The 27,355-nt window shown below is 44.9% G+C and overlaps 1 protein-coding gene across 1 annotated transcript in view; it reads right to left on the bottom strand.

The window, feature by feature from the left end:
- The window catches only part of OTOP1 (otopetrin 1), a 43,513-nt gene continuing 23,230 nt past the window's right edge, over window positions 7,073-27,355 (bottom strand). The window contains exons 3-6 of the mRNA XM_005681964.3: window positions 26,212-26,270; window positions 18,209-18,339; window positions 12,854-13,782; window positions 7,073-7,679 (exon numbers count right to left, since the gene is read on the bottom strand). Of these exons, the coding sequence (XP_005682021.2) occupies window positions 7,509-7,679; window positions 12,854-13,782; window positions 18,209-18,339; window positions 26,212-26,270 (1,290 nt within the window). The 3' untranslated portion in view covers window positions 7,073-7,508. The remainder of the gene's footprint in view (window positions 7,680-12,853; window positions 13,783-18,208; window positions 18,340-26,211; window positions 26,271-27,355) is intronic.

The following is a 27,355-nucleotide window of genomic DNA, read 5'->3' as shown; positions in this document are numbered from 1 at the left end:
ATCACAATAAACTGTGGAAGATTCTGAGAGAGATGGGAATACCAGACCACCTAACCTGCCTCTTGAGAAATCTGTATGCGGGTCAGGAAGCAACAGTTAGAACTAGACATGGAACAACAGACTGCTTCCAAATAGGAAAAGGAGTACGTCAAGGCTGTATATTGTCACCCTGCTTATTTAACTTCTATACAGAGTACATCATGAGAAACGCTGGACTGGAAGAAGCACAAGCTGGAATTAAGATTGCTAAGAGAAATATCAATCACCTCAGATATGCAGATGACATCACCCTTATGGCAGAAAGTGAAGAGGAACTAAAAAGCCTCTTGATGAAAGTGAAAGAGGAGAGTGAAAAAGTTGGCTTAAAGCTCAACATTCAGAAAACGAAGATCATGGCACCTGGTCCCATCAGTTCATGGGAAATAGATGGGGAAACAGTGGAAACAGTGTCAGACTTTATTTTGGGGGGCTTCAAAATCACTGCAGATGGTGATTGCAGCCAAGAAATTAAAAGACGCTTACTCCTTGGAAGAAAAGTTATGACCAACCTAGATAGTATATTCAAAAGCAGAGACATTACTATGCCGACTAAGGTCCGTCTAGTCAAGGCTATGGTTTTTCCTGTGGTCATGTATGGATGTGAGATTTGGACTGTGAAGAAGGCTGAGTGCCGAAGAATAGATGCTTTTGAACTGCGGTGTTGGAGAAGACTCTTGAGAGTCCCTTGGACTGCAAGGAGATCCAACCAGTCCATTCTGAAGGAGATCAACCCTGGGATTTCTTTGGAAGGAATGATGCTAAAGCTGAAACTCCAGTACTCTGGCCACCTCATGAGAAGAGTTGACTCATTGGAAAAGACTCTGATGCTGGGAGGGATTGGGGGCAGGAGGAGAGGGGGACGACCTAGGATGAGATGGCAGGATGGCATCACGGACTCAATGGACGTGGGTCTGAGTGAGCTCCGGGAGTTGGTGATGAACAGGGAGGCCTGGTGTGCTGTGATTCATGGGGTCGCAAAGAGTCAGACACGACTGAGCAACTGAACTGAACTGAAATAACAGGGCGGGTACACAGCTTCACCCATCAACAGAAAATTGGATTAAAGATTTACTGAGCATGGCCCTGCCCTTTCCCCCTCAGTCAGTCTCTCCCATCAGGAATCTTCCATAACCCTCTTATCCTTCTCTATCAGAGCACAGACAGACTGAAAACCACAATCATAGAGAAGTAACCCATCTAATTACATGGGCCACAGTCTTGTCTAACTCAAGGAAACTATGGGCCATGCCATGTAGGGCCACCCAAGACAGACAGGTCATGGTGGAGAGGTCTGACACAATGTGATCCACTGGAGAAGGGAATGGCAAACTACTTCAGTATTCTTGCCTTGAGAACCCCATCAACAGTATGAAAAGCAAAAAAAAAAAAAAAATAGGACACTGAAAGATGAACTCCCCAGGTAAGTAGGTGCCCAATATGCTACCGGAGATCAGTGGAGAAATAACTCCAGAAAGAATGAAGAGATGGAGCCAAAGCAAAAACAACATCCAGCTGTGAATGGGACTGATGATAGAAGCAAGGTCTGATGCTGTAAAGAGCAATATTGCATAGGAACCTGGAATGTCAGGTCCATGAATCAAGGCAAATGGGAAGTGGTCAAAAAGGAGATGGCAAGAGTGAACATCAACATTTTAGGAATCAGCGAACTAAAATGGACTGGAATGGGTGAATTTAACTCAGATGACCATTATATCTGCTACTGGGGGCAAGAATCCCTTAGAAGAAATGGAGTAGCCATCATGGTCAACAGAAGAGTCCAAAATGCAGTACTTGGATACAATCTCAAAAATGACAGAATGATCTCTGTTCGTTTCCAAGGCAAACCATTCAATATTATGGTAATTCAAGTCCATGGCCCAACCAGTAATGCTGAAGAAACTGAAGTTGAATGGTTCTATGAAAACCTACAAGACCTTCTAGAACTAAAACCCAAAAAAAGATATCCTTTTCACTATAGGGAACTGGAATGCAAAAGTAGGAAGTCAAGAAACACCTGGAGTAACAGGCAAATTTGGCCATGGGGTACAGAATGAAGCAGGGCAAAGGCTAATAGAGTTTTTCCAAGGGAACACACTGGTCATAGCAAACACCCTCTTCCAACAACATAAGAGAAGACTACACATGGACATCACCAGATGGTCAACACTGAAATCAGATTGATTATATTCTTTGCAGCCAAAGATAGAGAAGCTCTATACAGTCAGCAAAAACAAGACTGGGAGCTGACTGTGGCTCAGATCATGAACTCCTTCCTTATTGCCAAATTCAGACTTAAATTGAAGAAAGTAGGGAAAACCACTAGACCATTCAGGTATGACCTAAATCAAATCCCTTACAATTATACAGTGGAAGTGACATAGATTCAAGGGATTAGATCTGATAGACAGAGTGCCTGATGAACTATGGACAGAGGTTCATGATATTGTACAGGAGGCAGGGATCAAGACCATCCCCAAGAAAAAGAAATGCAAAAAAGCAAAATGGCTGTCTGAGGATGCCTTACAAATAGCTGTGAATAGAAGAGAAGCCAAAAGCAAAGGAAAAAAGGAAAGATATACCCATCTGAATGCAGAGTTCCAAAGAACAGCAAGGAGAGATAAGAAAGCCTTCTTCAGTGATCAGTGCAAAGAAATAGAGGAAAACAATAGAATGGGAAAGACTAGAGATCTCTTCAAGAAAATTAGAGACACCAAGGGAACATTTCATTCAAAGATGGGCTCAATAAAGGAAAGAGATGATATGGACCTAACAGAAGCAGAAGATATTAAGAAGAGGTGGCAAGAATACACAGAAGAATTATACAAAAAAGATCTTCATGACCCAGATAATCACGATAGTATGATCACTCACCTAGAGCCAGACATCCTGGAATGTGAAGTCAAGTGGGCCTTAGCAGGCAGCACTAGGTACAAAGCTAGTGGAGGTGATGGAATTCCAGTTGAGCTCTTTCAAATCCTAAAAGATGATGCTATAAAAGTGCTGCACTCAATATGCCAGCAAATTTGGAAAACTCAGCAGTGGCCATAGGACTGGAAAAGGTCAGTTTTCATTCCAAACCCAAAGAAAGGCAATGCCAAAGAATGCTCACACTACCACACAATTGCACGCATCTCACACACTAGTAACGTAATGCTCAAAATTCTCCAAGTCAGTCTTCAACAGTACATGAACTGTGAACTTCCAGATTTTCAAGCTAGATTTATAAAAGGCAGAGGAACCAGAGATCAAATTGCCAACACCTGCTGGATCATCGAAAAAGCAAGAGAGTTCCAGAAAAACATCTACTTCTGCTTTATTAACTACACTAAAGACTCCGACTGTGTGGATCACAACAAACTGTGGAAAATTTTGAAAGAGACAGGAATACTAGACCACCTGACCTGCCTCTTGAGAAATCTGTATGCAGGTCAGGAAGCAACAGTTAGAACTGGACATGGAGCAACAGACTGGTTCCATATTGGGAAAGGAGTATGTCAAGGCTGTATATTGTCACCCTGCTTATTTAACTTAAGTCCAGAGTACATCATGAGAAACACTGGGCTGGAGGAAGCATAAGCTGGAATCAAGATTGCCGGGAGAAATATCAATAACCTCAGATATGCAGATGACACTACCCTTATGGCAGAAAGTGAAGAGGAGCTAAAGAGCCTCTTGATGAAAGTTAAAGAGGAGGGTGAAAAAGCTGGCTTAAAACTCAACATTCAGAAAACTAAAATCATGGCATTGAATCCCATCACTTCATGGCAAATAGATGGGGAAACAGTGGAAACAGTGACAGACTTTATTTTCTTGGCTCCAAATTCTTTGCCGATGGTGACTGCAGCCATGAAATTAAAAGATGCTTGCTCCTTGGAAGAAAAGTTATGACCAACCTAGACAGCATATTAAAAAGCAGAGACGTTACTTTGCCAACAAAGGTCTGTGTAGTCAAAGCTATGGTTTTTCCAGTAGTCATGTATGGATGTGAGAGATGGACCATAAAGAAAGCTGAATGCTGAAGAACTGATGCTTTTGAACTGCAGTGTTGGGAAAGACTCTTGAGAGTCCCTTGGACTGCAAGGAGATCCAACCAGTCCGTCCTAAAGGAAACCAGTCCTGAATATTCATTGGAAGCACTGGTGCTGAAGCTGAAACTCCAATACTTTGGCCACCTGATGTGAAGAATTGACTCATTGGAAAAGACTGATGCTGGGAAAGATTTAAGGCGGGAGGAGAAGGGGATGACAGAGAATGAGATGGTTGGATGGCATCACCGACTTGATGGACATAAGTTTGAGTAAATTCCAGAAGTTGGTGATGGACAGTGAGGCTTGGCGTGCTGCAATCCATGGGGTTGCAAACAGTCGGACACGACTGAGCAACTGAATTGAACTGAGCTGAACTAATAGTATCCTGTGTCTACCTCAAAACCACCAAGCCAGGACCAGTTTTTCCCAGCACTACTGTGATTCCCTGAATCTCTTGGCAGAGCTTAAAACCCACAGGCTGAGGCCCTAGGGCTGTACTGGTGGATACTGATAGAACAGGGAGAAATTAATATCAACCAAAATGGGATCCCTTGGAGAAACCAGCATTCACATAGGGTCGTCTTACACAGGCTCATTTACCAATATGCCCAGAGACTCAGGAGAAGATGCTTGCCAGGGTGTCATTTATAAAAGCAAACAAGCAAGCAAGCACACCACATAAATGTCTCTAAGTGTTCAACATCAGGGTTTGACTAAATCAGCTATGGCACAGCCCTCCAAGGAATATACTTTGAAGCTGTCTAAAGTCATGTTACAGAAGAGAATGCAGTGTCTAGGAGTCTCTACTTGAGGTCCATGGGCTCCTAAGATGCTTCTGGAAAATGATCGGCATCACCTGAGATGCTTATTTAAACATCCAGGACTGAACCCCAGCCCAGTGGAGGCTGACCTTTCACTGAGGAGGCAGAAATCTTAACAGATGCCCTAAATGATTCTAATGCACCCAACCGTGTGAGAATAAGATCCATGGGAACCCTGAAATACCCTGGTGTCTTAAGATTTAAAAAGCAAGTCGCATGCAAATACAGCGCGTATAAAAACAGTATTGTTTGTGCTTGTGTGCGTGCATATGTGAGTCTATGTGCGATAAGGGGTACCCAGGTACCAAAAATTAACAGCAATTACTTCTAGATTGCAAATTCTCAACCTAGGGACTATTAACAATTGGAGCCAGATAATTCTTTGTGATGGAGGCAGTCCAGTGCGAACCTCTTTCCCAGCCTCTACCCATGAGTTGCCAGTAATGCCCCCTGTTGCTGAATGCAAAAGCAACTGCAGAATGAGAAGTGCCATGTATGCTATGGCTGGTTGTTTACAAGTTTGTCTCTTGCACCAGACTCTTGAGATTGAAATAGAATATCTAGACATGTCTCTGCTTGAATCGGTTTTATAATTTCTGTAGCACTAGAAATTTACCACTCAAGACACCCCCTTGTCACTTGTGCTATTTATCTGACTTTGTTGTTGTTCAGTTGCTAAATCGTGTCTGGCTCCTCTGTGACCCCGTGGACTGCAGCCCACCAGGCTCCTCTGTCCATGAGATTTCCTAGACAAGAATACTGGAGTGGGTTGAAGAATACTGGAGGTCTCCTCCAGGGGATCTTCCCAACCCAGGGGTTGAACCCAAGTTTCTAACGTCTCTTGCATTGACAGGTGGGTTCTTTACCACTGAGCCACCTGGGACATGCCAGGGTACACACCAGTATACTAGAGAGGAAGACATAATGCCCACTAGTGGTTAACAAAAATGTCTCCAGACATTGCCCAGATTGCCCTGGAAGGCAAGATCATCCACAGCTGAGACTCACCGCTGTAGATGGAAATTACAACAGATAATGTTTTACTTTGTTTTTTAGTATCTCTGCCCATTACTTAGTTTTTTCTAAAATTAATATAAAGTATTTCGGTCATGTAAAAATTTAAGTGTTTCTTAATGTCCCACTCTCTGTACTGTCAAAAAAGAAAAAAAAAAAACCACTCAGATAAAAAGATGTTCACATTAGTATTTACAGTAAGTAAACTGATTTTATTATGACTTTAAAAGACTTAAGAAAAAGCATATACAAAGCCATCCCAAATGTCACTATTCCTTCAGAGACTTTAAACTATTTATAACCTTTGGATAAGCATCTCGATTTTAAGGATATATCTTAAAGAAGCAATCCTAAATATAAAAACTGTTTTACATACATGGTTGATGTTTGCAGAGTTACTTATAAAAACAAAAAGTTATAAACACTCTAAAACCAACAGGAACAAAAATGAAGTTAATTACAGTGCTTGATAGACTAAAACATGAAAATGATATTTACAGAGAGTTTATAACAATGAGGGGAGAAGGTTAATGCCATATTGTTAAGTGAGGGGAAATGCGTACAAAACTGAATATGCTGCATATCACTAGCAAGTATAACAAAACAGCAGTAAAAAGAATCCTCTGCTTTCAAACAACTGAAAGAAACACATCAATCAAGTTGTTAGAAAAATGACTGTTGAGATCTTTATCTTTAATTTGCTATCTATATGAGATGGCAGGTGTTCACTAAACTTATTGTGATAAACATTTTATAGTGTATGTAAGTCAAATAATTAATGTATACCTTAATACAGTACTGTATGTCAATTACATCTCAATAAAACTGGGGAAAATGTCAATTAAACATTAAAAATGAGTGTCAATTTAAAAAAGTATTATTAATTAAACATCCTAGGTGATTTTTCTCTATTCTTCTGAAATATCCAAATTTTCTAAAATAGGCCTATATATCTTTATAGTGAGAGGAAGACAGTAAAGATGTATTATTTAAAAAACTTCAGAATGATTACAATGAAAATATGCCAGAATTTCAGGTGAGAAATATGTCTTTATATTGATCTATACACAGTTTTCCATCCAGATGATAAAATAACTTTGTTCAAAAAATTAGACATAAAATATTTAAAAATTAAAAATCTTCAAAAGTACAATATAAAATAAATGGAATTGTAGCTGCATTCACAGTTCTGAGAAGGGTAAAATTTAAGGGTGATTAGACCATCCAGATGGTCAGAAAAAGACTGTATATTGTAATACAATAACAGAAAACGATTTTAATGAAAAACAAACTGGATATATATCTTTTCAACCTGCAACCACATTCTTTGGAAACAAAGGATCTCATTTTGAAGGAGATCAAATTTGGGTTTGATTAGAATTAACTAACCTAGGGCAGATTTCAGCCACCTCATCGATTTTGATCTAACTCGTTTACACTCATCCAGGGTGACGGGCAATTCCAGCTCATGGGAAAAGCAATTATCACAGACAAAAGGGGCCCTTCTCGCATCTGTAAGGCAATATTTGCCTGACCTCGCCATTCCCAGGTGGCTCCACCAAATTCTCTTGTTAGCACTCCCCTCCGTCTCGGATGTGGACACAGATTATATCTTACAATAGACCTCGAAGAGGGAGGCAGCTGCATGCATTCGGTAGAAAATAGAAAAGGGCATGGCCAGGTTGACCACAATTATCCAGGGTTCAAAGCCAAAGACAGTTTCCTCCAATCCGTTGTCGTACTCAGGGCGGCAGCCAAAGGCGGGAGGGATCCAGAGCTGCAAGAGAAGAGGAGAGGGTCCCAGCGGCTGCCAGGGGTCCCACACAAACCCTGGTGCTGACCTGAACTCAAGGAAACCGAGTCACACGCGACACGGCCAAACTGCCCCCACCCGTTGTCTCGCATCTCCATGCAGCCGGCCAGTGCACTGAGCCCCAATTCTGCATGGACGCTCTTCAAACCCACCTGCTTCTCTCCATCCTCACGGCCCTCACCTTGGTCTAGTCCCTGGTCCTTGGTCTCCCCACCTGGACTGCTGCAAAGCCTCCCAAGACCGCCCACTCCAGGGGGCACCTTCAATCCCTCTCCCTGCGACCCCCGCAATGTGTCTGCAGGGATGATCTTTATAAAGCACCCATCTGACCTTGTCGCTCCTTTGCGGGTCACTCACCAGGGCTCCGTATGCCTTCAGGAGAAAGTCCAAATCTCCTCAGTAATTAGACAGCTGTCCACGTCTTCACGTCCTTTATCACTCATCTCACTCTGCCCCGCCAGACTGTGCACAGCCCCAAATATGCCTTTCTTTCCCCAGTCTTCAGGGCTTTGCCCCTGCCTCTTCCTCTATCAGGGACTCCCTGTCTTCCTTCTTCTGCTCAGTCCTACCTTCTTCCAAGTCTGGAGACACCCCCCCTTGCAAGAAGCCCTCCTCGATCTAACCAGTCAGGCAGGAACCTCCTCTGTCTTCCCACAGCCCCACCATGTTTTCCCACAGTGATGCTCCCTATTTCTCCTCACCCATCTGTATATATCACCGTTGGTGCTTGCAGATCCTGGGCCCATGGGTCTGGGCTGATGGTCTTTTTTCTGGCTTGTCCTTGGTTTAGAAAGACAGCCCAGGCCCTGCCCACATCCTCCTGACCAGGGGGAGAAGCACTGCCTTGGGTTCCTGCCACTTACAGACTATGATTTAACCTCTCCAAGCCTTGGTTTCCTCATCTGTAATACGGGAATACTAACACCTGTCTCGGGGCTCAGATGAGAATAAGATGGCACCTAAATCCGCAAAACATAGAGCAATAACCTATTATATTTGTTGCTCGTGGAACCTATACCTTGGTTCCCCCTTCTCAGCCTTCCTGTTCCAGCTTCTGCTCCACCTCCCCTTAAATTCTCAGGCTCCTAGACCTGCTTCTTTCTCACACCGACACTTCTGCAACTTCCTCCATCCCCATACTGTGGCAGGCAGCCTCTCAGGTGACCCCCTGTAAAGGTCCCACCTCCTGGGATTCACGTTCCGTGGAGCCCCCTCCAAAGCTGTGATTTGGACTGATCCAACAGAATATGACACCAGTTATGGGATGTCACTACTGAGGTTAGGTTACAAAAGGACTCTGGAGTCCATCTTGCTCACCCCCTCCCACAAGAATGGAAGCCAGATTCCACGTGAGCCACCCTATGGAGAGGCCACATATCCAGGAACTGTGGGCGGGTGAGTCTCAGGCTCACAGCCAGCAAGGAAGTCAAGCCCCTCAGCCCAACAACTCACCAGGGAATGAGTCTACATATATGATAAACTCACAGTCGCATACATGAGTTTAGAAACAGACCCCTTTCCCCAAAAAACCAACCCAGGGAATGACTGCAGCCCCAGCAGACAGTTTGACTACAGCCTGTGAGGGACCCTGAGCAGAGTCACCCAGCTAAGCCATGCTCAGCTTCCTGACCCAGAACAGCTGTGCAATGATAAATGTCTGTTGTGTTAAGTTGGTGAGTTGGGGTCATTTCTTACACAGCAGTGGGTAACTGATACAAGTGACTTTCACTCACATCTCCACACAGAAACCTCTCAGGTTTATATCTCTAGCCCTGGGTTCTGGGTCCTTAGAAGTACTCTTCCCGCGCAGCTGGTTCTTCTCATCTCCTTGGCTGGCTCCTCTTCCTTTGCTGTCTCTCAGTGTTGGCTGGTCCTATGGCTCATTCATTCCTGGGTCCTCTCTTCCCTACACCTGTGACCCCAGTGATCTCACCCAGTCCGGGTTGCAAACACCAGCTCTGGGCCCACGACTTCCCAATCCAAATCACCAGCCTAGTCCACCCTCGGAATTCCAAGATCATATGTCTCACAGCCTACTCAGCTGTCTACAACATATCTCAAACTCAACATTACATTCCCATTTCTCCCCATCTCCTCAGGAACATCTTCTTCCCAGGGGCTCAACAAAACTCCAGTGTCATCCTGGTCTTCTGATTTGCTCTCGTAACCACCAGCCTACCATCTGATCCATCAGTAAATCTTGACGACTCTGCCTCCGAAACAGCATCCTCAATCCACCCATCTCTCTCCACTCCACCCGCCAGGCCACCACCCCCATCTCTCACCTGGACCATCAGTGGCTCCCCTGCCCCACTTATGCTCCCAGCCCACAGTCTATTCACCACTCAGCACCAGATTATTTATGTAAGATGGTGTCCCTTTCCTGGTTAAACTCCCAAAGGCTTCACAGCATATTTTTTAAAAATAATCTACCCCTACACAGAATGGCAGAGCCCAGTGTTAGATGATTCCTTACCGGCCCCCAGCCCTGCTGCCCAGATTGCCCCCCACCCGCCCACGTGGTCACATATACTTCCTCCTCTTCTGGAAGGAGGCAAGCTCTCCCACCCAGGATTTTGCATGGCTCTCTCCTCTACCTGGAGCACCCATGGCTCCTTCTCTGTTCAGCCCTGGGCTCTAAGCCCACCTCCTGAGAGTACCTTTTGCACCAGCCTGGCCTTCTGATCAACCTCAGGCATCCAAGCACCACCACACACACCCTCCCTTGTAGTTCTCTGCAGGGTATGCGTCACTACGGGCGTTCTTCCTACTTGACTGGTGTTGCTAGTCCTGCCATCTGGTTTGTAAGCCCCATAGGAGGAAGACCAACATCCAAAAGGGCACGTGGTACCCTTGTGACTCACAGCAGTGCTGGCCCTCAGTAGGCAACCACAGCTCTATTTTCAGGAAGGGAGGAAGAAAGGGAAGGAGAGTGGGAGGGAAAATGAGAAGAAGAGATTCTAAGCCTCTTTCCTGAAATCCAGACCTTTCCGTCTGCTGTGAAGTTGGCTACAGTTCTTGCTACTCATCCCCTTGGGAGGCAGACCTCTGCCCCCTTCCCTTGAGTCTGGATGGATGCTGTCACTGCTGGACCCGTAAAATCCGGTAGAAACAGTGCCGTGCAATGTCCACACCGGGCCTTAAAAGACTGATCGCCAGTCCAGGTTCCATGCATGAGACAGGGTACTCAGGGCCGGTGCACCGGGACGACCCTAAGGGATGGGATGGGGAGGAAGGTGGGAGGGGGTGGTCAGGATGGGGGACACATGTACACCCATGGCTGATTGATGTGACTGTATGGCAAAACCACTACAATATTGTAATTAGCCTCCAATTAAAATAAATTAATTAATTTACAAAAAAATAAAAAGACTGGCACTTCCAATCCCCTGGAAGCTTGGCTCTGAGGTACTGAGCCGCCATCTAAGTCCACCTCCCCCAAAACCACTGTGCTGGAGAGACCCCCATGCAGACGCTACAACCAGAATCCCAGCTGAATCCAGCCTTTTGGCCTCCTCCACCCAAGGTGCCAAATTGCGGACTTTCCAACCCTACCACCAGCTTCAGTTGATACAGTGAGGAACAGAAAAGTCTTGCCAAACCCTGCCAGCTTTCCTAACCCACAGAGTCATCAGATATAGTAAAATGGTTGTTGCTTTTGTCATGCATTTGGGGTCACTGATCACACAGCAATAGAAAACCAAAAAAAAAAAAAAAAAATCTGCCTGTTGGTGATATCTAGAGAGACCTTATCATTGAATTTGTTCAGTACTGAACTCACCCTCCCCCTGAGCCCCCCTCCAAAGCCTCCTCCCCATCCAGAGACCCTCAGCCTCCATAAATAGCATCACTATCCACCCAGGAACTCAAGTCAGATGAACCTGAGGGTCCTCACACCAAGTGAGATAAATCCTATACAATTCTCCCCATCCCCACTGGCACTGCCCTGGTTCAAGTTCCCATCATTTCCTCTCCGAGCAGCTGCAGAGGCTTCTATACCAGCTTCCCTGATCTTTGTCTTATCTCTCTCCATCCTTCTTGCACACTGATGCACACTACTCCAAAACACAAAGGCTGAGAATTCTACCACCCTCAGCATGAAGACCGGACTCAGGCAGGCTTATGAAGCTCTGCTTAAGCCAGATCCATCTAAGCACACACTCCATCCTGCTTCCTGCTCTGCTTCACACGGATGGAACTCATGCTAAGCTGCTATTGCTCCCCCAAACAGGCCTTGGGATCCTATGTCTCTGTGCCTTTGCACATCATGTGCCCTCTGCCCCAAGGCTTTTCCTTGCCTTGACTACAGTTGGCAGATTTCCAACCATTCATAGAGGCTAAGACAGGCAGTACTGAGTGGCTGTCTGTACATCTTCATTTTCCTTTTCACCTTCCATCACAGGGGCAAGAAAGCAAAGCATCCACTTCCCCATCCTCCCTGGAAGTTAGGGGTGTTCACATCAATCACAGACATTGCCTGGCACCAGTCCTTCCCTCTGTCTTCCTGTCTTGAACACAGGCATGATGCCTGGGGTTGCTGCAGCCATCCTATGACCATGTGGTAACAAGCACTACACCAGCCACAGTCAAGCAGAAAGGTGAACAGTGCCTGGATCCTTGATGATAGGGTTCAGCTGCCAGGCCAACCCTGAGCAGCCAACTTCCAGAATTCTTGTCTTTAAGACTGAAAATACTGCTTATCAAGCTTTCTACTACTTACAGCCAAAAGCACTCCTCACTGAGACCATGTCTCACCTTAAGCATCCCTTGCTCATTCAAGTCCGTCCCTGAATCCACACTACCATTCTACCTTGCACATAGTGCTGTCACAGCATTTGCCGTCTTCACTACATTATATTTTTTTCCTTGTCTCCTTTTCCCACAAATACTATGACCTCTTTGAGGAAACAGATTGAGTTTTCCCACCTTTAATTCTTAGTTCCCACCCCAGCCCCTGGCACACAGATACTCAGTACATGGATTTATATTGACAGAATATAAGCCTATGTTCCAGCCTAATATTTTAACCTTACACTTAAATTATTTTGATTATAAGCTGCCTTCACTCCTCATTCAAAAACAGCAGGGAAAATAGATTTATCAATTTTTAAAAATAAAGAAATATTGATGCAGATTACCGAAATATTGCAGAGGAACAAAAAAGCCGCAATATTCCTCAAGACTCTTCTCTGGGCATTGCCCTGCAGGAAACAGGGGTGGCAGGCTGAGCCCTGGGCCCTTTCCCAGCTCTTATCCTCTCTGTCTTTGCCACCGACTTCTCTCAGACATGTATTTCCATTGGCCGCAGGTGGCATCTCAAGGGCCTGGGGAGCCATGTCCCCGGCCGTAGGTCCGTTCTTGAAGCAGGAAGAAGGGAGAGACGTGGGATTACCGTTGTAGACTGTGACCACCCGCAGGGTTCTAATGTCTTCGGAGAGCCTCCCTGGCTCTCGGTGAATGGACTCGATGATGAAGAGGTTCTGGATGTATTTCTCGACAACCGCCAGGATGGAATAGGGCAGGTTGTACCAGGTGTATGGGGGGCGGGACTCGGCGCAAAGGATGGCCAGGATGGAACCCCAGGAGATGAACCAGGAGCCAGAGGCGGTGACCACCAGCAGGTCCGCGTCCAGTTTGCGGGCCGGGTTTTTGGACTCATCTAGTGACTGCTCATCTAGCCTATAAATCCGGATCCCAACCAGCCCTGCCGCCCCCATAAGCATCAGCAAGATGATGGCATACAGGTAGAACATGATGAGTGCCGCCTCGCTCTTGGTTTTGGAACGGCCGATCTGGATCAGATACACCACCACGACCCCGATGGTGGTGGCCAGCACGGTCAGGCCCAGGACCGAGCCCAGCAGGACCCCGCGCGACCTGAACTGCATCTTCCGATGCTGGTGACTGTCGACTTTGCGTCCGATGTTTTTCCACAGGACGTAGAGCATCGTGGAGGCCAGGATCTGATACTCTATGTTGAAAGGATAGAGGTAGTACATCCCGTGGGAGATGGCCGGGCAGAGGGTTGGGGGCGTGCAGTTACATGGAGGCGTGTGGTCATCTAAAACTAGGGGAGGCAGATCACAGGGGAGAGCGATTAGCACGTTCATGTGATGACATGGAAAACCACAAAGAAATATTGTCACTGGGGATGCATGCCTGGGTTTGCCCATTGAATGAAAAGCTTTGTGTCATGGCTTATTGTCATGCTGAATATCTTGTCTAACTTGACAGCCGTGAACGTCCCCCAGAGAGTACTAATTACGTGAATTAGATCTTTTCCAGACATCAGAATGCTGTCCTACCATTGGAAATGGTATTGTAGAAATCTACTTGCTGCTGCTGCTACTGCTGCTAAGTCGCTTCAGTCGTGTCCGACTCTGTGCAACCCCATAGATGGCAGCCCACCAGGCTCCGCCGTCCCTGGGATTCTCCAGGCAAGAACACTGGAGTGGGTAGACATCTACTTACCAACACACAAAGATGTTCAGAAGATACTGGTGAACAAAAGCAACTTGACAAAAAGGCTAGAACATGACTCTGTTTTTATAGATATAAATGTGACATAGAGAGACAGGGAGATAGAAGTCTGGAAGGCCACACACTAAAATATTAACAATGGCTATCGCTGGATGGAAAAACAGCAGGTGATTTTCCTTTGGTTAACTTTTCTATTTTCTTTCTTTCAGTAAAAGAAACATCTCAAAGTATCTTTTTTGCAGTTTTACTGAGATATAATTGACATATTTGTGTAAGTTTTCCTTTAGATTTTGCTTCACTGTATCTTTTAAGCTTTCTATATGAATATGATTGACATGTATTATTTTAAAATTACTTTTTTAAAAAACAACCTTGTGAGGGTAAATGCCTCTTATTAGTAAAGATTTTCCTCTTGAGAATATCTGAAGCCAGCAAGTGTAGTAAGAGACATGTCCCATCTTCCAGAAGAAGCTTGTTGATTGTATAAAGGACCATTTCATAACAAGGAGGGGAAATGCTGTAAGTAAATAATTAAATATGCAACAAAAGCCTTAAAGATGGTGTAAAGTCTATGGCCTGTAATTCCAATCTATTCTAGGGGACAAGTCAAAAATATAATCAAAGCTTTAGGTAAAATTTTGTTGTGTGTTTCTGAGAAAGAAACAGAAGCACTCAATGTGGCACAATTTAGAAAGCATTAGATGGATTTTATGGCACCCCACTCCAGTACTCTTGCCTGGAAAATCCCATGGACAGAGGAGCCTGGAAGGCTGCAGTCCATGGGGTCGCTGAAGGTCCGACACAACTAAGCGGCTTCACTTTCACTTTTCACTTTCAATGCATTGGAAAAGGAAATGGCAACCCACTCCAGTCTTCTTGCCTGGAGAATCCCAGGCACAGGGGAGCCTGGTGGGCTGCCATCTATGGGGTCGCACAGAGTCAGACATGACTGAGTTGACTTAGCAGCAACAGCAGCAGCAGCAGATGGATTTTATAATGGATTAATTAGATGAATTTACAAAATTAGATGAATGCTATAATACATCTTTATAATGGAATAGTGGTGGTGGTTTAGTCACTAAGTCATGTCCGACTCTTGTGACCCCATGGACTATAGCCTGCCAGGCTCCTCTGCCCAAGGGGTTCTCCAGGCAAGAACACTGGAGTGGGTTGCCATTTCCTTCTCCAGGGCATCTTCCCAACCCAGAAATCAAACCCACAATGCAGGAGACTGGGGTTTGACTCCTGGGTTGGGAAGATCCCCAGGAGAAGGAAATGGAATAGTATAATGGAATAGTAGGCAGCCATTAAAAATTATAATTGTGTCTGTGACAACCTAGAGGAGTGGGATGGGGTGGAAGCTGAGAGGGGTTCAAGAGGGAAGGGACATATGTACACCTGCGGCTGATTCATGTTGATGTATTGCAGAAAGCAACACAAATTGTAAAGCAATTATCCTTCAATTAAAAATAAATTTAAAAATTTTTAAAGATTAAAAAAATAACAATTGTGTGTTTTAATGATGTAAGAAAATAATTATGCTACAATAACAATGAGGGAAACAGCAAGAACAAATTGTATATCCAGTATTTTTAAATGCATACCACAACCCGGAATTCAGTTGTGAGTTCAGTTTAAAGGATAGCAGCCAATATTTTTTAATGGAACTCCAATGGAATAAAATAGGATTGACTGAATGGAATCAAACACAATAGAAATTTGAGCATCTTTGATATAGCATGATTATTCTTTCATGGGAACATACATGTAGACATAAGGGCATTTGGGTTGCAATGTAAAATCTATTTCTTACTGTCGGTGGTAGAAAAAAATGATTGAATATATACTGTATGATCTCAACTACAAATAAATACACAGCACACTACCAAAAACTAACCAGATGTTAACAGCATTTAGCTGCATTCCTCAGTAGGTGTTATTGTGGATTTTTTTCTTTACATTTTGCCATTGCTTTAATTTATGATATGCATATACTACTTATAAAATCAGGCAAAAAAGGCTTTATGGTAGCATTAATTACCCTCACTTGTTTTTTTATCTGCTAATTCCAAACTCGCAGTCCTTCCCTCCCCTATTCCCCTCCCCATTGGCAACAAGAAGCCTGTTCTCTATGTCTGTGAATCTGTTCCTGTTTAGTTGATAAGTTCATTCGTGTCATATTTGAGATTCCACATACAAGTGATATATATTCATCTTTCTCTGGCTGACTTTCTTCACTCAGTATGATAATCTCTAGGTCCATCCATGTTGCTATAAATGGCATTACTTCATTCTTTTTATGGCTGCGTAATATTCCATTGTATATATGTACCACAGCTTCTTTATCCATTCATCTGTCAATGGACATTTAGGTTGCTTCTATGTCTTGGCTATTGTAAACAGCACTGCTGTGAACATAGGGCTGCATGTATCTTTTTGAATTATAGCTTTGTCTGAGTATATATATATATATATATATATATACATATATATAATACATATATGCCCAGGCATCACCGACTCGATGGACATGAGTTTGGGTGAACTCCAGGAGTTGGTAATGGACAGAGAGGCCTGGTGTGCTGCAATTCATGGGGTCGCAAAGAGTCGGACATGACTGAGCGACTGAACTGAATTGAATCTGCCTCACTTTCGCAGAGCACTGCAATTTTCAATACATAAGGAGTTTTCCTACCACTTGTAACCTAAGACTGTATGATGCAAAAGACAAGGAAGAACTCAGAAGAAAAAGGTTCAGACTAATAGAATGTTAGAGTTGACGAAGTTTCCTTTTTCATAAATTAATCTAATCTCACCTTCACCAAGGTCTCTGGAGCCACATTGCTATGATTCAAATCCTGGCTCAATCATCTACTCACTGTGTGATCTTGCGTTAGTCACTTAACTTCTCTGTGGCCCAGTCGTTTCATCCATATATATATATAAGGTCAGTGTTGCCCACCTCCAAGTGTTGGGACAAGAGTTTAACGTGCCAGCCACTCAGAGAATGCTTAACAAAACATGTTGTTATTGTTGTCATTGCTGTTACTGTTACTGATTCCAATGAGGAAATAAGGCTCAAGGAGCATGTCCTTCCCAAGAGTAGGCTGCTGGTCGGGGGTGGTGAAGAAATACAGCGTGTCCCCCGATTTTGTCATCTTCATCCCACTGGTGAGGAAACAGGTTTAAAGTTCTCTTTGTGACTGATCTGGGTTCGTACAGAGAGGACAGATGTGCAGCACATTAATGCTGGAAGGACTCACGGAAAGTACGTGGTTCAAGCCCCCTCACGTTATGAATGAGAAAAGAGAGGCTCAGAGTGGTTGAATGGTGTCCAAAGGTCACACAGCCAAAACACGATAGGCATAGGACCCAAACCCGAGAAATCAGTCCCCTGTGCATTGCACCTTCCTCTACCCCACATTCTTCTCAACTCCAGTGCTCTAAGATCAAATCGACAGATAGATTCCAAAAGAGAACTTTGGAAGAAAGTGAAAAGATTCGCACTACAGGCACTCAAATAGGTACAAGGGGAAATAAAGACGGGCCAAAATTATAAACTAAGTAGAGTTAAACAAAAACTTCAAATGAGCCAAAACCAACGAACCACAACATACATTAGACATCTATGGATTTTTAAATGCTATGCTTGTAGTAGAAAGAACTGGTCATAGAGGTTTAATTAAAAACACAAATAGTAAAAACCACCAATCTTCTGCAGTTGTAAATAAAGACATTCACCTCCATACCAAACTGAACCGTGAGAAATGGTGATCAAAATGATGACCCCTGGGTCTGACAAGTCACTGAAGAACCCTTTAATTATGCTCAGCACACACTACATATGGAGGCAGGATGAAAGACTTAGGAGGTTTCAAAAGAGTTTCAACAACAGGGGATTGTCTGGACGATGTTCAGTTGGGTGGACCCTGAAGGTCTTTGAAACCCATCCCTCCATCTCTGAGGTTTCCCAGCTGTTCCAACATGACAGCCAGGCAACTCTTACCACTCACCTATAGTTATGTTCCCAAAGCCCAGGGTGATGAGTCGCTCCTTGTGTTCATTAAGCTGGTGCTTTGACTCATTCAGGACACTGTTGGCCCACAGAAGCAGGTTGGTGAACACTGAGTGGATCACCCCGAACCTGAAAAACACAAGGACTCACTGCTTGAGCAGCCCTGGGAAACTCTGAGCCCAAGAGACGAGGTGGAGACTTTCTATGCATGCGCACACGTACACACATATACACACGCCTCTTTCTTAGCAGCGATTGTGGTTTCATCTGGCACCTTAAGCTCTGGGTGGGTCCCCTGTCTGGCTAGGAGAAGCAGTTGCATGGAACCTTCCAAAACCACAGTCTTGGCTCTGCCTTAATCTTGAACCTGCCAGGACTCAATTCATTGTCTAAAGGACAAAAGGAAAAAAAAAAAAAAGCTCTGGGTCTTGAAAGCAGGGACACAGGGATGGAAATTTACTAAAAGCAGGCAACCAACCCCACCATACCCCAAACCCTTTCTTCCAGAAGGGAAGAGGACAGTTAAGAAAAGATAAAAGAGCTACATTGGACATCTGGAGAGTTCAGCACGTCCTTACTGTTGGGTTGCCAACCCAATGGTCATTATCAATCCCCTCTGTCTTACCATTTACTTCAAAGGCACCAAAACAAACCACAGACTTGATATCTGGCCTCCCTTGCAATTAGGCATGGCCATTCTGGCCAATAGGATGTGAGGTGAAGTCTACTGGGCACTGCGGAAAAGCTTTCAGTTTCTTGATGGAAGACAACAGAATGGGAAAAGCCTCTTTAGTCTCCTTCTCCCCCTTTTTCCCAGCCTTGACTGTAGACGTGAAAGCTGGAGTTGTGGCAGCTATCTTGTAACCATGAAGCAACCAACACTGGATGAAACCTTCACCCACTGAAGGAGGCAGAGTAGAAACATTCAGAAAGCCTATTCTGTGGCAACACTGTTTAGCAGACAGGTTTAGGAATGCTGCTGTGCTTAGTTGCTCAGTCATGTCTGACTCTTTGCAACCCCGTGGACTGTAGCTCGCCAGGCTCCTCTGTCCATGGGATTCTCCAGGCAAGACTACTGGAGTGGGTTGCCATGCTCTCCTCCAGGGGATCTTCTCAATGCAGGGATCGAACCCAGGTCTCCTGCATTGCAGACGAATTCTTTACCAGATGAGCCACCAGGGAAGCCCAGGTTTAGGAATTAGGCCATATTATTCAAATGGTAAAGAATCTGCCTGCAATACGGGAGACCGGGGTTCAATCTCTGGGTCAGGAAGATCCCCTGAAGGAGGGCATGGCAGCCCACTCCAGTATTCTTGCCTGGAGAATCCCATGGACAGAGGAGCCTGGCGGGCTACAGTGCACGGGGTCGCAAAGAGTCAGACACGACTGAGCAACTAACATCACACTACTATTTCACAAATAGAGTAAATAGCCACATTTGGAGCTCAAAAGTTAGTAAGCGCAAGGCTATTCTAGTCTGAGCAGAGTTCTATCCCTGCCTCTGACCACACTGCCTCCTAAGGAAGAAGAAAAGGGATGACTCTGGACTCTGGAGGACAGGGGAGGGAACTAGGGCAGTATGATTCCAATAGAGTCACGGTCTGTTTCAGAGCCTCCAAAGTCTCTGCATGGCTGCCAGTTTAACATGTGTTCACACTGGTCGCTTCTAGGGTGCTTAACAATGGGCCGTGCATGAAGCAGGTGCAGCAAATACAGGTGATTTGAGAAGGACATTCCTTGAAACTTCTAACTGATCACTTCCCAGAGGCAGGGCAGAGGCCCAGAGGATGCAAGCCCCCTTTAACCAAGAGCACCTACAGGAAAAACGGTACAGTTGGGTCCTCATCCCCGACCTTGCTTCTCCTCTGAGTTTTAACCCAGATGACTCCTCTGGGGCTCCCACGAACACTTGCAAGCCAAGTCTTTCCTTATTTGAACTCTAGCTTCCTTTGGCCACTTTCCAATGTCCAGGCGCAAGTGGAGAAGGCAGCAGCCACAGAGGGGTGCGGGTGGGCAGTCTGAATCAGGTGTTTGCCCATCTGCCTGCCCCTTGTACTCATCCATTTGCTCCAGATTGTGGCCAGCCTTCCCCAGGGCACCTGGGAGGCATTGTATGTATAGAGCCTTTGACAAACGCAGACAATACTGTTTGCCTCTGGCTGGCTGGCTGGCTTTTCTTTTACTTATAATGCACACAGCTCCCCTTTCTTCTCCTCTTTTCTGGTCCAAATGACGTTGCCTAATCCCAGTTCCACAGAACCCAAGCAGGTAAGACCAATGCCACCCATGGCTGCAGGCGTTTTTCTGTCACGCACCAGGAGCTGATAACCTCCGGTTGGTTGATCTGGAAACTGTCCTGCAAACTAACGGCAAACATCATTTCCTCATGCCAGGCTGCCTTGCTCATACTCGGATCGAGTAACCCCAGACCACAATAAAGAGAAAGATTCCATGAGCCGTGTTTTGACCTCAGTTTATCTTTCCAGCTCTGATTTCAGAAGTGCTATTTCTCTAAATTTCACTCTTGAGAAAAGAAAAGCACTCAAACCTGTAAGAATTATCAAATCAGGAGGAAAGTCCCTGTATGTACTAAAAGCATGGATAGTGGAGTATTGGCTCAAAAGACCAGAAGAAATGGGTATGTCCAAGAGTGGGAAGTTCTAAAACCTCCAGGGCGTGGCAGGAAGTGTCAATGAATAAACCAGGCCTCGGACACATTAGGGAGGGGTGGGTGAAAGGGTCTACATGGGGGCTCATGGTTGAAATGGCTCATTATGTTGACCTCACAAACAAAGAATAAAATCACAGTGACCCTTGAAACTGACCAAATTGCCCAATCAAAGTTCTGTTTTCCCCGCTGGCACCTACCTTCTCAAAGCTACAAGACCCCCGGATTCCAGACCTCTGGCTATGTGACCAGAGGACTCAGCTACAGGTTAAAAATTAAGCATCCCTTCAGAGAATTTTTCATTGGTGGTATATAAGAAAGATCCCATCAGAAAGGGAGGACACTTGTTCTCCATAAGGGCCAGTCACCCTCTCGTTCCCCTCTAATAAATTTCCCTTTTCTTGCCTGACTGCCCGGGTCGCTCTCTTTTTCTCCGCACTCCGTCTCACAGTGGGGACTGGAGCTAAATGAGTGGCCAGCTCCCGTCTGGAGGGAACAATCCCGACTCAGCCCTAGCTCTTTGCTGCCATGCACATTTCGGATTATCAAACCTTCCAATTTTTCTGGAGACATTTAACTCTGGGGACTTCCCTGGATGTCCAGTGCTTAAGACTCCACAGTTCCACTGTAGAGGGCACCAGTTTGATACCTAATCAAGGAACTAAGATTCCATGTGCCACCCAGCATGACAAAAAGTTTTTATAAAAATGTTTTTAAAAAATCTAAAACCAAAAGGTGATAAGTCAAAAATGGTTTACGCTTTGCCCTATTTAAAAAAAATAACAGGCTAGATCAAGCTGTGAGACTATCTAGTTCAAACTACCTACTATTCAATTTAGGAAAGAGGCGCAAGACAGACAGCTTTGTCTCCAATCGCTCAACGAACAAGGTCAAGGCAGGACCAGGTTCCAGTCCTTTGGAATTCCTTTAGATGAAAAACCTCGGTGGGAAACATCTGGGTACATGGCCTAGGGCAGCATTATCCTAAAGAAGATAATGTAAGACACAGAGGTAATTTTTAATTTAAATTAGAAAAAAATTTTAATTAATTTTTAGTTTAAATTTAAATTTAATTTTTAATTAAAAAGACACTTTTAAATTTCCCAGTAGTCACATTTAAAGAACAGTAAAAAGGAACAGGTGAAAATAATTTTAATGATTTTTTTGTTAACCCCAGTATATCTAATATACTATGATGTCAACTAATCAAAAAGAAAGATTTCCCCCAGTAAACCCAGATGGCCAGTGAGCCACTGTGATGCCACGGAAATAGCACTGGATTTAACAGAGATGTTGTGGGGAGGGAGGTGGGAGGGGGGTTCATGTTTGGGAACGCATGTAAGAATTAAAGATTTTAAAATTTAAAAAATAAAAAAATAAAAAATAAAATACTTAAATTCAAAAAAAATAAATGATATGATTTCTTTTCTCAAAAAAATAAATAAATAAAATAAAGTCAGCATCCAGGTCCCGCCCAGCTATGCACAGGTGAGCTGCCTGACCTTGGACAGTCACTTCCTTTCTCGGTTTCCTCATGTGCTACATAGGATCATGATTGTAGCTACTGTCCCTAACTGCCAGCGCTATCATGAGATACTTTCATAAGTAACACATGTAAAAGAAAGTGCTTTATGAATGGGAAAGCCCATTTTATTCAGCCAGGAGTTCCTGGTAGGACAAGTGGCCCAATATACATTTGTTGAGAACATCTCACACTTTATCCCAACAATTCTACTTCCAGGAATTTAACTCAAGGAAATAATCAGAGGATAAGCAACAAGGTCCTACTATATAGCACAGGAAACTATATTCAATATCCTGTGATAAACTATAATGAAAAAGAATATGAAAAAGAAAGTATATATAAGTGTAACTGAATCATTGTGCTGTACAGCAGAAATTAACACAACACTGTAAATCAGCTGTGTAGGGGCAAGTCATTCCCGCTGTGTCCAACTCTTTGCGACCCTATGAACTGTAGCCCACCCGGCTCCTCTGTCCATGGAATCCTCCAGGCAAGAATACTGGAGTGGGTTCCCACACCCTCCTCCAGGGGATCTTCCCGACCCAGGGATTGAACCTGAGTCTGTTATATCTCCTGCATTGGCAGGTGGGTTCCTTACTGCTAGCACCACCTGCTGCTGCTGCTAAGTCGCTTCAGTCATGTCCGACTCATAGACGGCAGCCCACCAGGCTCCCCCATCCCTGAGATTCTCCAGGCAAGAAGACTGGAGTGGGTTGCCATTGCCTTCTCCGAGCACCACCTGGGAAGCCCCTAAATCAACTATATTTTAATGATATACATTTAAAAAAAAGAATCAGAGATGTTCAAAAGTACTTTTAACTGAAGATGTTCATCACAGTACTATTCATAATAACGACAAAAACTTTCAGACAAATTCAATGTTCAGTGAGAGGTGTTATGGACTGGATTGGGTCCCTTCAGAATTTATATGTAGAAGCCCTAACTCTCAATGTGACTGTACTTGGAGATGGTGTACAAGGAGGTGTATGTGTCAGTCGCTCAGCTGTGTCTGACTCTTTGCGACCCCATGGACTGTAGCCCACTCCTCTGTCCATGGAATTCTCCAGGCAAGAATACTGGAGTGTGTAACAAGTCCCTTCTCCAGGGGATCTTCCCAATCCAGGAATTTAACCTGGCTCTCTGGCATTGCAGGCAGATTCTTTACTATTTGAGACACCTGGGAAGCCCATATAAGGAGGTAATTAAGGTTAAATGAAGTCATAAGGGTGGGGGCCAGATCCAATGGGACTGATATTCTTATAAGAAGAGGAAGAGACGCCAGAGAGCTCTCTCTCCATGGCCAGAGGAAAGGCCAGGTGCAGACATAGCGAAAAGGCAATGCCTGCAAGTCAGAAAGAGAGCCTCACCAGAAGTCAACCTGCTGGTACCTTGACCATGGATTTGGAGCCTCCAGAATTGTGAGAAGGTACGTTTCTGCTGTTTACGCCCCTCCTACCCTGCCCATCGTGGGGTACCTACCAGGGCAGCCCAAGACGAATACAACAGGGCTGTATAACGTGATCAACTACAGCAATGGCACTTTATGCAATCGGTAAAGATCATGGAAGTCAGGGGAAATGTTAATGACAGAATGAAAAGAAAAGGCAAGAAGAGCAGGACCACAACTGTAAAAAGAAAAAAAAATATTAACTATCTATTCACTGAAAAAACGGCTGAAAGGAAACAGACCAAAATATGAATAGTAGTTACCTCTGGGTAGCAGCTGTCTGAGGAAGCTCTGGCTGCTATAACAAAACAACAGACACTAGTTTCTCACAGTTCTAGAGGCTCAACATCCAAGACCAAGGTGCCAGCAGACTTGGTTTCTGGTGAAGCCTCTCTTCTTGGCTTGCAGATGGCTGCCTGTCACTGTGTCCTCACGGGTACACTCAGGGCAGGGGGTGCGAATCATGTGTCTCTTTTCTATGTGGATACTAATCCCATAAGGAAGGCCGTAGCCTCATGAACTCATGACCTAATTACTTCCCAAAGGCACCACCACCAAATACCCATCCTCTTGGGGGTTAGAGCTCCAACACAGGAATTTGAAGGAGACATGATGTTCAGTCCATAATGGTGACATTATGGTGATTTTTAACTTCCACTGTGTCCTTACAAGTTTTATCAGGAAACAAACTACATTTTTTAAGAAGAATGTTATGGAGTAGACACAGTGAAACTCACACTCCAGAACAAAATCAGCAAGCATTCTCCCCAAGCTGCGAGCCGAACCCAGCCTCACTGATGAAAAAAGGAGCAGGTGAAATACACACACCCGTCACTGCCCAGCACACGAAAGAGGAGACACTGGGTGGAAATCCCTGGCTGGCCACTTGTATTCTGGAGACCCAGGGAAGTCCCCTAACCTGCTAGAACCTGCTGCCACATCCGTGAAATGCAGAGAAGAACAGTTATCATAGTTACCCGGACAGAGCCCAGATGAAACACGAGGATGGATGGGGACATCTTTGTCCTGCCCTAAGGGACAATTCGCTTTTGGCTAAGATCAAGTGTAGTCTGGGGGCTTCCCTGGGGGCTCAGTGGTAAAGAATCCACCTGGCACTGCAGGAGACGCAAGAGACGTAGATGGGTTACAGTACACGGGGTCATGAAAAGTCAGACACAACAGAGCAGCTGAACACAAGGGACAATTAAGATGGGAGTTAAAGATCACTGCCAAGGCCACTGCCTGGGGCTGCACTGGGGAGCAGACAGTCCACACGCTTCTGCAATGATGCTCGGATGCCTGGGTACCTTGACCCATTACCTCTGCATATCACCACTAGTGCCTGGCATCAGGCTCAGCACACAGTAGGAGCACAATAGATGCCTCACTGCTGGATGAGCAGATCCTTTTTGCATAATGAGGTTGGTGACAGTTATTTCTAGTCCATGGAATTCTCCAGGCCAGAATACTAGAGTGGATAGCCTTTCCCTTCTCCAGGGTATCTTCCCAACCCAGGGATTAAACCCAGGTCTCCTGCATTGCAGGTGGATTCTTTACCAGCTGAGCCACAAGGGAAGCCCAAGAATACTGGAGTGGTAGCCTATCCCTTCTCCGGTGGATCTTCCCAACCCAGGAATCAAACCAGGGTCCCCTGCATTGCAGGTGGATTCTTTACCAACTGAGCTATCAGGGAAGCCCTCTACTTCAATAAAATAGTTCCAACCAGTGGTCATATGTAAGTCGCTTTCTTAAATAGCAGTTTTCATTTCAAATGATACTGGGGGACTTTTTTGTGCCTTATGGACAGTTTATATGATGAGGGATCTTCTAGAAAGCATACAGTGATCCCTTGATGCCTCTATATGTGTCCACAGAGGCTTTCTTACCTGATAATCATAGTTTGCATTTAGGTAACTCACCTCATTAGCCAACAGATTCTTTCCCTTGATCCTCACAATCATCTCGAGAGAAAGACGGGCAGACAAAATAATAGACCCAACACTCAGGGTCCTTATTCTGTGCCAGGAACAAGCTCTACATCAATTACTGCATTCAGTCCCCAGAGGCTGGCTATGCTATTATCCCCATTTTACAGATGAGGAAAACTGAGGCTCACAGAGGGAAAGTTTCTAAGACAGCAGAGGCAAAATTCAACTCACATCACTGTACTTTTAGGGCTGTCCCAGAAAAGGCCAAAGGCAGAGGGTCCCCTCTCCAGGCCACAACTGAAGGCTTCACTTGTCAGAATGGAGAAGAGAGTGGTTCTCATATTTTAAACCCAAGTAAGATGGCAGTGATTAGCTCTGTTTGCTCTAAATGAACATTAAATCCAGCATGTAAGCGGTTACCCGCAATGTTTACCTTTCCAGTGTTTTGAAAGACTGGATGATATCCTTTGAGTGCCCCCAGAGAAAGTATACCTAAATGGAAACAAAGAAAATAAGGATATATCAACAGGAAAGCCATCACTATATCTGCACCATGAGAAGTTATAAAACCTAAGGGAATGATATGAAAAGCATTGGGCACGTTAGCGACCACCCCATCCAAACATGACAAGTCATTTCTGGTGATGGTGCCATTCTCATGGAGACAGTGCTCTGGGGGCAGGAGGCCTCCAGGTTTAGGAGGAAATGGTACCCTGCATGCTGTGGGGCGGGCCTTGGGGAGCAGCAGCCTGCCTGCCATGATGCCTGCTCACCTGCTTATACCATCCTTATAGGGCTTCATTCGAGAAATATCCACTGAACTGTTACTACATCAGTGGCTGGAAACCAAATTTTGAGTGCTTAAAATGAAGAACAGAAGTGATTCAGGTTGGTCTTTTATCTCACTCTACAGTAAGTCCACTATATACCAATCCGCAAGTTACGAACTTTCAGAGATGCAAGCATGCATTCTAGCAACCTCAGTCAGTCAGCTCAGTGGCTCAGTTGTGTCCGACTCTTTGCGACCCCATGGGCTGCGGCACATAAGGCCTCCCTGTCCATCAGCAACTCCTGGAGCTTACTTAAACTCATGACCATCGAGTCAGTGATGCCATCCAACCATCTCATCCTCTGTCATCCCCTTCTCCTGCCTTCAATCTTTCCCAGCATCAGGGTATTTTCCAAGGAGTCAGGCGTGAGTGAAATCATAGTTTCCCCTCCGTCTCCTATCACTGACAATCCTCCAGTCAGTAACTCTTCTCACCTGCCCACTCAGGCCAGCCCCTGTATGCCCACTACTGTGTACTGTAATACTTTACTTTTCAAGGGGTGTGCGCTGTATGCTCAGTTGCTCAGTTGTGTCTGACTCTTCGTGACCCCGTGGACAGTAGACTGCCAGGTTCCTCTGTGGGATTTTCCAGGCAAGAATACTGGAGTGGGTTGCCATTTCCTCCTCCAGGGGATGGTCCCAACCCAGGGATCAAACGTGCGTCTCTTACGTCTCTTGCACTGGCAGGTGGATTCTTTACCACTAGCGCCACGTGGGAAGCCCCTCCACACACACACACAAGGTACTG

This window comes from Capra hircus, chromosome 6, assembly GCF_001704415.2.
Source record: "Capra hircus breed San Clemente chromosome 6, ASM170441v1, whole genome shotgun sequence".
Taxonomy (NCBI): domain Eukaryota; kingdom Metazoa; phylum Chordata; class Mammalia; order Artiodactyla; family Bovidae; genus Capra; species Capra hircus.
Note: the sequence above shows the minus strand (reverse complement) of the source record. Positions and strands in the feature narration are given on the sequence as shown.